The 15,888-nt window shown below is 37.8% G+C and overlaps 1 protein-coding gene across 1 annotated transcript in view; it reads left to right on the forward strand.

The window, feature by feature from the left end:
- LANCL2 (LanC like glutathione S-transferase 2) overlaps nt 1-15,888 on the forward strand; it is a 111,594-nt gene that overhangs the window by 64,094 nt on the left and 31,612 nt on the right. The window contains exons 3-5 of the mRNA XM_065932876.1: nt 10,820-11,027; nt 11,880-12,027; nt 13,416-13,562. Of these exons, the coding sequence (XP_065788948.1) occupies nt 10,820-11,027; nt 11,880-12,027; nt 13,416-13,562 (503 nt within the window). The remainder of the gene's footprint in view (nt 1-10,819; nt 11,028-11,879; nt 12,028-13,415; nt 13,563-15,888) is intronic.

A 15,888-nucleotide genomic window follows, 5' to 3' on the forward strand; every position in this document is an offset into this window, starting at 1 on the left:
AGATGGAAATTAAGAGTTCAAGATGTCTGTACTTTCCCAAAGAGATTCAACTCAAAGAAGACGTTACTGAGACACATTGTAATAAAACTGTCTAAAATCAAAGACAGAATTTCTGAAGCAGGAAACAAAAAACTACTTACATGCAAGTTCAGTTCAGTCGCTCAGTCATGTCCGACTCCTTGCCACCCCATGAACCGCAGCACGCCAGGCCTCCCTGTCCATCATCATCTCCTGGAGTTTACTCAGACTCTTGTCCATGGAGTCAGTGATGCCATCCAACCATCTCATCCTCTGTCATCCGCTTCTCCTCCTGCCCCCAATCCCTCCCAGCATCAGGGTCTTTTCAAATGAGTCAGCTCTCCGCATCAGGTGGCCAAAGTATTGGAGTTTCAGCTTCAACGTCAGTCTTTCCAATGAACACCCAGGACTGATCTCCTTTAAGATGGACTGGTTGGATCTCCTTGCAGTCAAGGGACTCTGAAGAGTCTTCTCCAACAACACAGTTCAAAAGCATCAATTCTTTGGTGCTCAGCTTTCTTTATAGTCCAACTCTCACCTCCATACATGACTACTGGAAAAACCATAGCCTTGACTAGACGGACCTTTGTTGGCAAAGTAATGTCTCTGCTTTTTAATATCCTATCTAGGTTGGTCATGACTTTCCTTCCAAGGAGTAAGTGTCTTTTAATTTCATGACTGCAGTCACCATCTGCAGTGATTTTGGAGCCCAGAAAAATAGTCAGCCACTGTTTCCCCATCTATTTCCCATGAGGTGATGGGACTGGATGCCATGATCTTAGTTTTCTGAATGTTGAGCTTTAAGCCAACTTTTTCGCTCTCCTCCTTCACTTTCAAGAGGCTCTTCAGTTCTTCAGTTTCTGCCATAAGGGTGATGTCATCTGCATATCTGAGGTTATTGATATTTCCCCGGCAGTCTTGATTCCAGCTTGTACTTCTTCCAGCCCAGCGTTTCTCATGATGTACTCTGCATATCAGTTAAATAAGCAGGGTGACAACATACAGCCTTGACGGACTCTATTTCCTATTTGGAACCAGTGTGTTGTTCCATGTCCAGTTCTAACTGTTGCTTCCTGACATGCATACAGGTTTCTCAAGAGACAGGTCAGGTGGTCTGGTATTCCCATCTCTTTCAGAATTTTCCACAGTTTATTGTGAATCCCCACAGTCAAAGGCTTTGGCATAGACAATAAAGCAGAAATAGATGTTTTTCTGGAACTCTCTTGCTTTTTTGATGATCCAGCAGATGTTGGCAATTTGATCTCTGGTTCCTCTGCCTTTTCTAAAAGCAGCTTGAACATCTGGAAGTTCACGGTTCATGTATTGCTGAAGCCTGGCTTGAAGAATTTTGAGCATTACTTTACTAGCATGTGAGATGAGTGCAAAGTAACCCCCAATAAAGCTATCAGAAGATTTCTCGGTAGAAACCCTACAGGCAAGAAGAGAATGGATTGGTGTATTCAAAGTACTTCAAGAAAAAAAGAAAATCCAAACAAAAATACTTAACTTGGCAGTCTGCTCATCAGAAATGAAGGAGAAATAAAGACTTTCGTAAAAAAACAAAATCTGAGGGAGTTCATCATAACTGACCTGCTTTACAGGAAATACTGAAATTAGTTCTTCAAACTAAAACAAAAGGATGCTAATTAGTAACATGAAAATCTAAAACACACTGTTTTAAGCAAGTGTGTAGTCAAATCCAAATACTACAGTAATGTAATGTGGTCATGTAGTACTGAATTGTATTAATACTACAAAGATTTTAACAGAAATAGTAAATTAACTATAGCTACATAACATAAAATATGTATAGAAATTCGTGATGTCAGAAACATAAAATGGGAGAGAGGAGAGTTTTTGTATCAACTTAAAATAGAGTGTTACGTTTAATGTAAATATTATAGTAACGCAAAGCAAAAACCTATAGTAGATACACAAAAATTGTTTTTAAAAAGGAATTTAAGCATTCCAATAGGGACAGTCATCAAATCACAAGGGAAGACAGCTGGAGAGCAGGAAAGGAACTATGGAGCAGCCAGAGAAATATTAAGATGGCATAAGTACATGCTTACATATCACTAAGTACTTTAAATATAAATGGATTAAATTCTAAAGTCAAAGACAGAGTGGTTGAATGGGTTAAGAAAAAACCAATATCCGGTAATTATCCTCCAATTAAATAATTAAAAAAAAACAATAAAATTCAAAAGTCTGAATTCTCACAGACTTTTTATTTGTATTATTTTTACTATTATAAAGTTAAACTTGAAAAGTCTCAAATGTTTGGAAGTTAACATAGTTCCAAATAATGTGAAAGGAAAAATCAAAACTCAAAATTATTTTTAACTGAGTGATAATAAAATACAGTATTTGAAGTTCATGGGCTATAGCTAAGGTTAGGGTAGAATATTACACTGGATAATATTTAATCATCCTTGAATGCTTAGAACAAACCTGCTTGGTCATGATGTGTTATTCTTCTAAAATAGATCACTAGATTTCACTTAGGATTTTTGCATTTAAGCCCACAAGTCTGGTATCCTGTTTTCATTGTTTATACTTTTTGTCTGATTTTGAAATTAAAAATTACACTGTCATTAAAGAACTGTTTGGCAGATTTAAAAAAAAACACACAATATGCTGCTTACAAGAGACTCATGTCAGTTTTATGGACATAGGCTGAAAGTGGAGAGCTGGGAAATTATATTCCATGCAACTAGAAACCAAAATAGAGCCAGAGTAAGTATACTTATCTCAGAAGAAATAGACTTTAACTGCAAAAACTTTAACAAGAAATGAAGATGGTCATTATATAATGATAAAGGAGTCAGTTCATCAAGAGAATATAACAGTTGTAATTATGTATTATGCAGGCAACATCAGAGTACTTAAAAATGTGAGTACTAACAATTCTGAAGAGGAAAATATACAACAGTGAAGCAATAATAGGGAACTTCAAGATCCCCTCTTCCAACACTGGACAGATGATACAGATTATCAATGGGAAACATTAGAGTTGAGCCACACTTTAGACCAAATGGATCTAACAGACATATACATTGTGTTCATTAGCAGCAGAACACATTCTTCTCAAGTGCATATAGAACATTCCTCAGGATGATCATGTGGTACACTCAAAGCAAGTCTCAAGAAATTTAAGAAGATAGAAATTATATCAAGCATCTTTTCCAGCCACAGTGATACGAAACTGGACATCAGTAATAGTGGGAAAACTGGAAAGTTCATGACTATCAGGGTATTAAACAGAAAGCTCCTGAGCAACCAATGGATCAAAGAATAATCAAAAAATATCTTGAAACAAATGAAAATGGGAGCACAACATGTTGAAACTTAACAGGATGCAAGCAACAGAAGCAGTTCTAAGAGCTTGCACTAAACAGCTACGTTAAGAGAAAAGAAAGGTCTTAAATAAAAAACATAACTTTACATCTCGAGGAACTAGAAAAACAAGAACAAACTAAACCCGAAGATAGGAGAAAAGATAAAAAAAAAGATCAGAGCAGAAATAAATGAAATAGAAACTAGAAAGCAATTGAAAAGATCAGTGAAACCAAAAGTTGATTTTTTGAGTATGTAAACACAATAGGCAGTTTACCAGGCCTAGCTAAGAAAACGAGCGAAGATCCAAATAAAATCTGAAATAAAAGACTTGGTACCACAACCGTGCAAAGGATCATAAAACATTACTATGAACAATTATAAGCCAACAAATTGGATAACCCAGAAGGAATGAATCAGTTCTTAGAAACTTACAACCTGCCAAGGCCGGGTTATGAAGAAATAGGAATTCTAAACAGACCAGTAATGAGTAAAGAAATAGAATCTGTAGTCAAAAACCTCCCAACGAAAGCCTAGGACCTGATGACTTTAATGATGAATTCTGTCAGACATTTGAAGAATTAATGTCAGGCCCTCTCGAACTGTTCCAAAAAAAGCTGAAGTAAAGAAGAAAGCTAAAGGTCAATATCTCTGATAAACATAGATACAAAAATCCTCAACAAAGTACCAGAAAACGCAATTTAAGAGCACATCATCAATGACATTTATCCCAGGTATGCTGGGATGTTTCAACACACATACACAAGGCAATAAATAGGACACAACATTAAAAGAATAAAGGCTAAAAATCATGATCATCTCAATAGATGCAGAAAAAAGCATTTCCTAACGTTCAGTATACTTTCATCATAAAAATTCAACAAATTTGGTAAAGAATGTACCTCAACATATTTAGTAATGAAAGTAGTATATAATAAATCCACAGCTATGATCATAATGAATAATACTTACACTCCGCTAACATTACTCAGCATTTTCTCTAAGATAAGAACAAGACAAGGATATTCAGCCATGTCAGTTCTGTTTAACCTAGTACTGAAAATTCTAGCTGGAGCAGTTAGGCCCACCCAAAAATAAATAAACAAAAGTCATCCAAATCAGAAGTAAACTTGCTTCTGCTCACAGATGACATGATCTTATATGTTAAAAACCCTGAAGATCCATCAAAAAATTGTTAGAACCGATTAGTTAATTCAGTAAATTTGGAGGATACAAAGTCAATATACAAATATCAGTTGTTTCTATATACTAAGAAAACTATTGGAGAAAGAAACTGAGAAAGCAATTGTATTTATAGTAACACTGAAGAAAAATCCTTAGGAATTTAAGTAAAGAGGTAAAAAACCTTGTACACTGAAAATTACAAGACATTGATGAAAAAAATAAATGCAAAAATATTCTCTGTTCATGGATTGGAAGCATTAATTTTGTTAAGATACCCATACTACCCAAAGTGATCTATAGATTTAAAACAGTCTTTATCAAAATTCTAATGACATTTTTCAGAGAAATTGAAAATCAATTCTAAAATTTATATGAAACAACAAAAGACCCAGAAAAGCAATCTTGAGAAAGAAAAGGTAAGCTGGTGGCATCATACTTTCTGATTTTAAAATATATTGCAGTGGTATGGTAATCAGAACAGTATGTTACTGACATAAAAACAGGCAGAGAGACCAGTGGAACAGAATACAGAGCCCAGGAATAAACACACGCATAAATGGGCACCCAGAACACACAGTGGGGAAAATACTTTAATAAATGGTGAAAATTGCAAAAGAGTCAAACTGGATCCCTGTCTTACACTGCTCTCAAAAATTAACTCAAAGTGGATTACAGACTTAAATATGTAAGGCCTGAAACCATCAAACTCCTAGAAGAAAACAAAGGAAAAGCTTCTTGACATGGGTCTTAGCAGTGATTTCTTTGGATATGACACCAACAGCACGGGCAGCAAGAGGAAACAAATTGCATGCTAAGTTGCTTCAGGCACGTCAGACTCTGCGGACTGCAGCCCGCCAGGCTCCTCTGTCCATGGCATTCTCCAGGCAAGTGGACTGGATTGCCGTGCTCTCCTACAGGGGACCATCCTGAACCAGGGATCGAGCCTGTGTCTCTTAGGTCTCCCGCACTGGCAGGTGGGTTCTTTACCCCTACTGTCACCTGGGAAGCCCCTGCACAGGGAAACAGCGTGAAAAAACATTTGGAAACCACATATCTGCTAAGAGGTTAGTCTCCAAAGTATATTGGGAATTTTTATATAACTCAATAGCAAAAAGTAAATAGTTAAAACATGGGCAAAGGACCTGAGTGGGCGTTTATTTTCCAAAGAAGACATATATATTGCTGGCACATATATGAAAAAGTGTTCAGCATCACTAGTTATCAGGGAAATGAAAATCAAAACCACAGATACTACCTTACACCTGTTAAGAAGGGTTTTATCAAAAAGAATAGAGTGTTGGTGAGGATTTGTGGAAAAGGAGACTGTTGTACATGTTGGGAATGTAAATTCTCACAGCCACTGTGGAAAACACTATGGAGGTTCCTCAAAAATAAAAATAGAACCATATGATTCAGCAGTCTCACTCCTGGAGAAGTCTGTATCTCAAAGAGATGTCTGCACCCCCATGTTCATAGCTGCATTATTAACAATAGCCAAGATATCAGAACAACCTTAATATCCTTCCATCCTTGAATGGATAAAGAAGTTGTGATCTATCTACCTGTATATCTTTCTATTTAACTGTATCTAATGGAATGTTACAGTGTATATGAATGCAGTGTTCAGCCATGAGAAAAAATGAAATCCTGTCCTTTGTGACAATATGGATGGTCCTAGGGGACATTATACTAAGTGAAAAGTCTGACAGAGAAGGACGCAAACTATATGATCTCTCATATATATATTAATTCTAAAACAAACAGAATGTCAAACTCATGGAAACAGAAGAGAAAGATGTACTACTAGCGGCTGTGTCGTAGGGGAAATGAGGAAATTGTGGTCAAACGATACAACCTTGCAGTTATTAGATATATACCAGCTCTATCAGTCTAATGTACAGCATGGGACTACAGTTTATATACTGTTTTATATACTTATGATTTTCCAAGAGAGTAGATTTTAAGCATTCTCATGCACACACATACATTCACCATACCTCAAATGATAACTGTGTGGGGGTAATGGATGAGTTAACCTGATTGTGGTAATATTTCCACAATGTCAAATCATCCTTTTGTACACTTTAATGTAGGCAGTTTTATGTATACAGATTTATTTATCAGTTCAGTTCAGTCACTCAGTTGTGTCTGACTCTTTGGGACCCCATGAACCACAGCTTGCCAGGCCTCCGTATCCATCACCAACTCCCGGAGTTTCCCGAAACTCATGTCCATTGAGTCGGTGATGCCATCCAACTGTCTCATCCTCTGTCGTCCCCTTCTCCTCGTGCCCTCAATCTTTCCCAGCATCAGGGTCTTTTCAAATGAGTCAGCTCTTTGCATCAAGTGGCCAAAGTAGTGGAGTTTCAGCTTCAACATCAGTCCTTCCAATGAATATGCAGAACTGATTTTCTTTAGGATGAACTGGTTGGGTCTCCTTGCAGCCCAAGGGACTCTCAAGAGTCTTCTCCAACACCACAGTTCAAAAGCATCAATTCTTCGGCACTCAGCTTTCTTTGTAATCCAACTCTCACATCCATACCTGACTACTGGAAAAACCATACCCTTGACTAGACAGACCTTTGTTGACAAAGTAATGTCTCTGCTTTTTAATATGTTGTGTAGGTTGGTCACAACTTTCTTTCCAAGGAGTAAGCGTCTTAATTTCATGGCTGCAATCACCATCTGCAGTGATTTTGGAGCCCAAAAAAATAAAGTCTGACACTGTTACCTCGTCTATTTGTCATGAAGTGATGGGACCGGATGCCAGGATCTTAGTTTTCTGAATGTTGAGCTTTAAGCCAACTTTTTCACTCTTCTCTTTACCTTTCATCAGGAGGCTCTTTAGTTCTTCACTTTCTGCCATAAGGGTGATGTCATCTGCATATCTGAGGTTACTGATATTTTTCCTGGCAATCTTGATTCCAGCTTGTGCTTCCTCCAGCCCAGCGTTTCTCGTGATGTACTCTGCATAGAAGTTAAATAAGCAAGGTGACAATATACAGTCTTGGCGTACTCCATTTCCTATTTGGAACCAGTCTGTTGTTCCATGTCCAGTTCTAACTGTTGCTTCCTGACCTGCATACAGATGTGTCAAGAGGCAGGTCAGGTGGTCTGGTATTCCCATCTCTTTCAGAATTTTCTACAGTTTATTGTGATCCACACAGTCAAAGGCTTTGGCATAGTCAATAAAGCAGAAATAGATGTTTTTCTGGAACTCTCTTGCTTTCTCAATGATCCAGTGGATGTTGGCAATTTAATCTCTGGTTCCTCTGCCTTTTCTAAAACCAGCTTGAACAACTGGAAGTTCATGGTTCACATATTGCTGAAGCCTGACTTGGAGAATTTTGAGCATTTCTTTACTAGTGTGTGAGATGACTGCAATTGTGCGATAGTTTGAGCATTCTATGGCATTGCCTTTCTTTGGGATTGGAATGAAAACTGACCTTTTCCAGTCCTGTGGCCACTGCTGAGTTTTCCAAATTTGCTGGCATATTGAGTACAGCACTTTCACAGCATCATCTTTTAGGATTTGAAAGAGCTCAAGTGGAATTCCATCACCTCCACTAGCTTTGTTCATATTGATGCTTCCTAAAGCACACTTAACTTCACATTCCAGGAAGTCTGGCTCTAGGTGAGTGATCATACCATTGTGATTATCTGGGTCATGAAGATCTTTTTTGTACAGTTCCGTGCATTCTTGCCACCTCTTCTTAATATCTTCTGCTTCTGTTAGGTCCATACCATTTCTGTCCTTTATTGAGCCCATCTTTGCATGAAATGTTCCCTTGGTATAATTTTCTTGACGAGATCGCCAGTCTTTGCCATTCTGTTGTTTTCCTCTATTTCTTTGCACTGATCACTGAGGAAGGCTTTCTATCTCTCCTTGCTATTCTTTGGAACTCTGCTTTTAGATGGGTATATCTTTCCTTTCTCCCTTGCTTTTCGCTTCTCTTCTTTTTACAGCTATTTGTAAGGCCTCCTTAGACAGCCATTTTGCTTTTTTGCATTTCTTTTTCTTGGGGATGATCTTGTTCCCTGTCTCCTGCACAGTGTCACGAACCTCTGTCCATAGTTCGTCAGGCACCCTGTCTATCAGATCTAGTCTCTTTAATCTATTTCTCACTCCCACTGTATAAGCATAAGGGATTTGATTTAGGTCATACCTGAATGGTCTAGTGGTTTTCCCTCCTTTCTTCAATTTAAGTCTGAATTTGGCAATAAGGAGTTCATGATCTGAGTCACAGTCAGCTTCCGGTCTTGTTTTTGCTGACAGGATAGAGCTTCTCCATCTTTGGCTGTAAAGAATATAATCAGTCTGATTTCGGTGTTTGCCATCTGGTGATGTCCATGTGTAGAATCTTCTCTCATGTAGTTGGAAGAGGGTGTCTGCTATGACCAGTGCGTTCTCTTGGCAAAACTCTATTAGCCTTTGCCCTGCTTCATTCTGTTCTCCAAGGCCAAACTTGCCTGTTTCTCCAGGTATTTCTTGACTTCCTACTTTTACATTCCAGTCACCTATAATGGAAGGACATCTTTCGTCAGTTGTACCTCAATAAAACTGGAGGAAATGAACAATAAACAGTAAAAGAGACCCATGGCGGTTCAAGTCAATGTACGGCAAAACCAATACAAAGTTGTAAAGTAAAATAAATAAATAAAAGAATCAGTGGTTTTGTTTTTTAAAGAACAGGGAATCTCAGTGCTATCTTACACTGTTTCAGAGAACAGGAAAATAAGGAATACTTCTAATTGTTTTATGAAGCAAGGTGCCAAAACTGATATAAAGATTTACTAAAAAGAAAAAATAAACACAGCTCAATCTTACTAGTTATTAATTTTGATAGTTACAATGTTAATTTGGCTTCTAAGAAAAGGTTTGTATGTTTTAGATTTTCATACTGAAGTATTCAGGGACAATATCATGATGACTTCTTTTTTTATACTTTGCTTGTCATCATTTACTTTAAAATACTTAAGTTTTGAATTTCTATAACCTTAGATTTTTAGGTTGGCCAGATCATCATCCTATTTTTAGGGGTTTCTGAGTCAGTAAGGAAGTACTGGTGAACCTTTTATAGTGATTATTATATTTGAAATTTGTTGGTATTGAACTTGTTTTCTATATGTTTATAATTTCAGTTTTTGTATACAGAAAGCACTCACTTGAAATCATATGCAAATCATATGGAAGGATCTTTTTTAGGGCTTATAAATGTGCTCTTTTTGTATCTGTTTGACACAATGACTTGTAAAAACAATGGATAATGACAAAAGGACTTCTCAAAAAATATTTGTGGGTGTTAAGAGTTAATCTGAAAGGGAAGTAGGATACCTTGAATAGCAAAATTAAAGAAGAAAGAAGCTACCTATTTTGAGAAGTTTAAAAAGAAAAATGAAAAATAAAAAGTGAAAGTAGGATATCAGATAAAAAAACAGAATATTAGTGAAACTCAATTCAAACATTAATAGATTTTTTTTTTTGGCCTTTTGATCAGCATATCATTTTTAAATATACTTTTTCCTGAGTATATTTTATTAGGTGTATATTTATACAGATTGATTTATTATTTAGCTGTCACATTGACTTCCTGAGCCCAGGAATAATAGCATGCTTCCTTAGAAGCCTTATAGTTCATCCCTCTTAGATTTTCAGAAAAAGACACCTCTCTGGTTCCCTTGAGTAACCAGATCTGTTCTTTAATCTAACATAGGAAAGTTGGATAGGTGATAAGCTATGACTTGTGAATTCACTACCTTAAACTGCATCATGTGGCTCTTCCATAAATGATGAGCTGGATAACTTGTTGGTTGGTCACTAAAGAAAATTGAAAAATGGTGATAAATAGATATTGGAAAGAAGAGGGTATAAAATTCAGAAAAACAGTCATGTAATTTGACATAAGATAGGAGGATGACATTATTATATGAGAAGTAAGAAGAAAAGGACCCAAGTTAGCAAAGGAAAATAAGTACAACCTTGAGAGAAATAAAAATTGAAGGGGAATGAGTGGGAAGTCCTACATTTCTCTTATCTAGAGTTATTAATTCATTGTGTTAGAGCAATTGGCAACATTTAAACTTGTCTAAATTTTTTTCTACCCTGTTTTTTTTTCCCCCTCATTTTTAAGAAACATGTGATTTTTTTTTATGTCACCCCTTCAAAAGTGTAGACTTTGTGTAGGAGTTTCATGTAATTGTGAATTAATGTCCTGATGATAAAAAGGAAAGGCTGTAATGCTTGTCTTTTTTTTGTGGGGGTGGGGGACTATTCCAGGCATAGCCCTTCTGTACCTGCAGTTGTACCGGGTCACATGTGACCAGTCCTATTTGCTTCGATCCCTGGATTACGTAAAGAGAACACTTCGGAATCTGAATGGCCGAAGGGTCACTTTCCTCTGTGGAGATGCTGGGCCCCTGGCTGTTGGAGCTGTTGTATATCATAAACTCAAAAGTGATTGTGAGTCCCAGGAATGCATCACAAAGTGAGTTTTTACTACTGGAAGTGTTTTTTCCAAATTCTCAGTATTGATGTAGAAAGAAACTCAAAAAACGAAAATGAATTTCTCTTTTAATTCACCTGCTCTTGCAAATAGTTCTTTCCAAGTAGAGAAAAGTTTGAAAATTAATCTTGAGCCTGATTGGGCTCAATATTGGGATTGTTTGCTCCTTTTCTATCCAAGCACGTGTTTGTCTTAATCTGAGGGAAGAGAGTAAACATGTTTTTTCCTAAGTAATTTTTGGCTGCCTTCAGTGCATGAAAATTAGCTTATACGCCTTAGATTCACTATAATAACTGAGTTATTCTTAGGTTCAGTTGTTAGAAACATAGAGAATGTAAGCTTTTACATATATTGGTTTGTATTCTCTTTTGAATCAGAGCCATGGTCTCTACTAGCCATGGTCTAGTGAAGTGTCTGGCATGTGCTGGTCAGTTAATGTTTGTTAAAGATGGGGTGACTCAAGCTAATTCTCAAGCATTGGCTACATTTTAGTAAGATTTTTACTAAAATTTGTAATCACTTTCTTGTAATTCTGGGTTTCAAAACTGAGTATCTTCTCTTATATGTATATATTCCTATAAAGTTTAGATATATTAGTAAACGTAGAACTTTTGAACAGCAAGATGTGTTATTATTAATTTTTATATCAGAGAAGTTTTTGTTTGGTTTTGTAGTGGAAGTTTGTGTTGTTTTCCCTCTTTTTTGATATTTTTAAAAACCACTTTTAAATGAAAAATAATGACAGATAATTCCTAAAGTGATAGGGTTACTTGCAGTTTTAGGAAGAGGTATTTTAAACATTCTCTGGGTGACAGAATTTTTCTTGTTGGGTAGACTTTTGCAACTCCAGAGAACCATCGTCTCTCGAGATTCAGACCTCCCTGATGAGCTGCTTTATGGACGGGCAGGTTATCTGTACGCCTTACTCTATGTGAACACGGAGATAGGTCCAGGCGCGGTGTGTGAGTCAGCTATCAAAGAGGTACTGTGGGGCCGTGGGTTGGGCAGTCCTCTCCCATCCCTCAGGCAGCCTGTCTGCTGGCATAGAGTTATAGTAGCGACTGGACTCTGCCTCTATCTAGGTAAGAGTAATTTCCTAAGGCCTCTCACAAAATTATTAAATAGCTCCTTTATTTTTTCTTCTGGGGATTTTTTTTTTTAATTAAGTTTGTGTTCATTCAGCTGTTTTTACTAAAACCACACAGTAGCTTAAAGAAGAATGTTTATTTCTCTTTCGTGAGGTGTCTGAACTGATAAGCAATCAAGGTGAATATGGCTAGGGACCAGCTTCCCTCTTGTTCTGCCTTATCCTTGGGCCACGCCCTTATCTGCAGGGCGCTGAGATCCCCAGCCCAGGGCGTGGTAAGGACGGGAAGGAACTGGAAGTTGCCCACCTCACTTGTGCACACATCCTGCTTCTAGAACTCCGTCAGATGACTGTATCCCCCTGTCTGTATCTCTAAGGTGATATGTCTCACTAAAATTTGAAGCCCTGTTACCACAAGTATGAGGGGAGAGAGGATATGAGGAAACAGTTAAATACTACTTTGCCACATAGTCATTCTAAAATCCTGCAGCAAACCTCATTGCTGGAGTCTTTCATAAATAAAGCCAGTTCCTCCAGCATTGGTGGATGTACAGTTATCCCTTAGTACCTTCTGGGGATTGATTCCAGGACCCTCTCTGGATACCAAAATGCCAGGATGCTGAAGTCTCTTAGTAAAGTGATGTAGTATTTGCATGTAAGCTATGCATATCCTCCTGTGTACTTTAAATCATCTCTAGATTACTTTTCATACCTAACACCATGTAAATGCTATGCAAACAGTTGCCCCCATGCAGCCAATTCAAGTTTTTCTTCTTGGAACTTTCTGGAATATATTTTCCCCAATATTTTTTTCAGAGGTTGGTTGAATCCGCGGGTGTGAAACCCGCAGCAGATGTGGAGGGCCAACTCTACTTGCCTTTTGGGGAAAAATATTGAGTCTAAGTAGTCCAGGATAGTTTTTATAGGAGGTATTTCTAGGTTCTAGTAAACTGTCCATTCAAAGACCTTTTGATCTCTTGGTTCTACTTCTTAATATCTTTTTCTATTCTGTGATTGTCTTCTGATTTCTCCATGACTGTATTTATTGATTAATAGAATAAAGATAATGGTGCTTATCATTTCAGATTAAGTCATCTATGTATTAAAGATTTTCAGATTAAGTAGTCTATGTATACAAAGATTTTCAGATTAAGTAGTCTATGTATACAAAGATTTTCAGATTAAGTAGTCTATGTATATAAAGACATGCTGTTATTGTTAATTAGACTAAAACAGACTATATGTAAGTTTTCTAGACTTTCTCTGTCTCATCATCTGTGTAGGTAGTCAGTGCCATCATTGAATCTGGCAAAGCTTTGTCCAGGGAGGAGAAGAAGGTGGAGCGCTGCCCTCTGTTGTTTCAGTGGCACAAGAAGCAGTATGTCGGAGCGGCCCATGGAATGGCCGGGATCTACTACATGTTAATGCAGGTGAGTGGCAGTCTGTAACACCAGTGCGGCAACCACATTATGAAATACTAGATTGAATCAAGAGTGGGAACTGAAATTCTACTACAGACCAAGCAGGCTGAAGTGAAATAATAATCCTCAGGCAGGGACTTCCTGAGAGAGAGTGCATTCTGTGTGCAGTTTTGTGCTGGATAAGGTGTCTGTGGCCCACACTTTATTTCTGTCCATTTTTCCCTGCTCTTTTAATTGGGGAAAACCTTCAAGAAGCAGAAAAGGCTTCTAGAATACAGACTAGGGCAGAGGCTTTTTCATATGCAAATAACCCCAACTTGGTATCAGTTGTGTTGAAAATTTTTAACTAGTTTGTTATTATGGTTATGATCTTGTCTCTGAATCACCCCTGATGTCCGCTGAATCACATACTGATAGTCAAAGACCTCGCACCAAATACTGCTTCAGCCTGCTTCCAGCCTTATGGCCTGTGAGTCCCTCCTCTGGGGCAGACCTCAGCGACATCGAAGGTTCAATTCCACACTGCTGCAGTAAAGCAGATGTCGCAGTGAAGGAAGTTGTACGTTTTTTGGCTTTCCAGTGAAGGTATAAGTTATGTTTACATTATAATGTAGTCTGTTTAAAGTGTGCAATTCTATTATATCCTTAGAAAACATGTACATACCTGAATTTTAAAATACTTTATTGCTAAAAAACGCTAAACTGTCATCTGAACCTTCAGTGATTGGTAATCTTTTTGCAGTAGTTATATCACAGGTCACTGATCATATATCACTATATCAAATATAATAAGAGTGAAAAAGTGTGAAATATTGTGAGAATTACCAAAATGTTTCACCGAGAAACAAAATGAGCAAATCCTGTTGGAAAAAATGGTGCCAATAGACTTGCTTGATTCAGAGTTGCTACAAACTTTCAGTTTTTTAAAAACACAAGTGCAGTATAATAAAACAAAGATGAATAAAACAAGGTCTGGCTGTACTTTTTTTTTCCAATTAAGCCTTTTTTTAATTCTACCACACCCATAACAGAGTACGTTAGAAACTTATTCAAAATTACAAAGCTAGTATGTCAAGGAACATGGATTAGAATTTAGATCTTTTTAATTAAAAGCCCGTATATTCCTCTTTAAAATTTTTATTTACAGATGCCTTTTTTATTTTTACCTTTTGCATCATACTGGTACTCACTGAAGGAAAATGGGAAGTTCCTATCTGCCCAGGACTAGAGCTCCTTTTCCTGGTGACTAAGTATACTTGGTTATCATTGTAGAAAGTAAAACACCTATGTATTCCAATTTGTGAATTTTGTCTTAGTTCAGACATGTTCCCAAGCAGCCAGAATTCCATGTCTCATTTTAAAATGGCAGTGTTGTTCTAGACAGTTGGTAGACTGTCTGTTTTTCTCTCTTTTCTCAGAGAAATGTTCATAATAGTGGCCTTTGATTCTTTTTTAAAAGTGGTAAAACCTTTAGTGGGAACATAATCATAAGAAAATCACCAATAATTTAGTTTTCGGTGTTTAGTTTAATTTTGCTAGATATTAGGGGGTTCCTTGAGAAAATCACAAATCATAAAATTTTCAACTCACCTACTTTTAAAGTGACGAACATAGAGAGAGTGTTTTGTAAAGCATACTGTTTAGACATTGATGTCAGCGTTCTCTTCCGGATCACTAAGCAGTGATGTGCCAGAGCTGGTCTCGTGAGGCTGGCCGTGCATGTCTCTCCACGGTGGTGGCGGCCTGACCACGCGGGGGCTCCTGTGTGGTTTCATAGGAATAGCTGTCGGAACAGCATACACAAAAACTTTCAAAATATCACTTGAACAGAGCTCCACTTTACAATGAAGAATAAAGAACAGTTCTTGAAAATCATCTCAAAACATCAAGGAAAGCAGAAAACAGACGCCCAGCTTCTTTGATGAGACTTGGAGACTTCTGCAGCCCCACTCGACAAGTATGTAGACTGAGAGCAGATGAAGGACCAAAGGAACAGGAGGCGACCTGAGAGGACAGGATGGCTGCACAGGTGCCTGAGCAAGAGGACGCCAGCAAGAAGCCCGGTAGTCCCTCAGAGCCCTGCACTCAGGAACTTAAGGTGTCCTCAGAGGCAGCGCCAGACATATGGCAGGTGGAGAGTGAGTCTGGGCCCCAGGAGGGCATCTCTGAAAGTCTCCGTGGAGCCCACCTGCGCCTCTGCAGGGGTCACCCTACACAGCGAGGTGACTAGAGCTAACAGGAAGTAGGCTGAAAGAGTAAGCCGAGTTCTTTTAGCTCCAGAAAGCCAGGTGTGGATGAGACTTGAAGTGAAGCACAGAACTGAAGGCGGGGCTCT

The sequence above is a fragment of the Muntiacus reevesi genome, chromosome 4 (assembly GCF_963930625.1).
Source record: "Muntiacus reevesi chromosome 4, mMunRee1.1, whole genome shotgun sequence".
Lineage (NCBI taxonomy): Eukaryota > Metazoa > Chordata > Mammalia > Artiodactyla > Cervidae > Muntiacus > Muntiacus reevesi.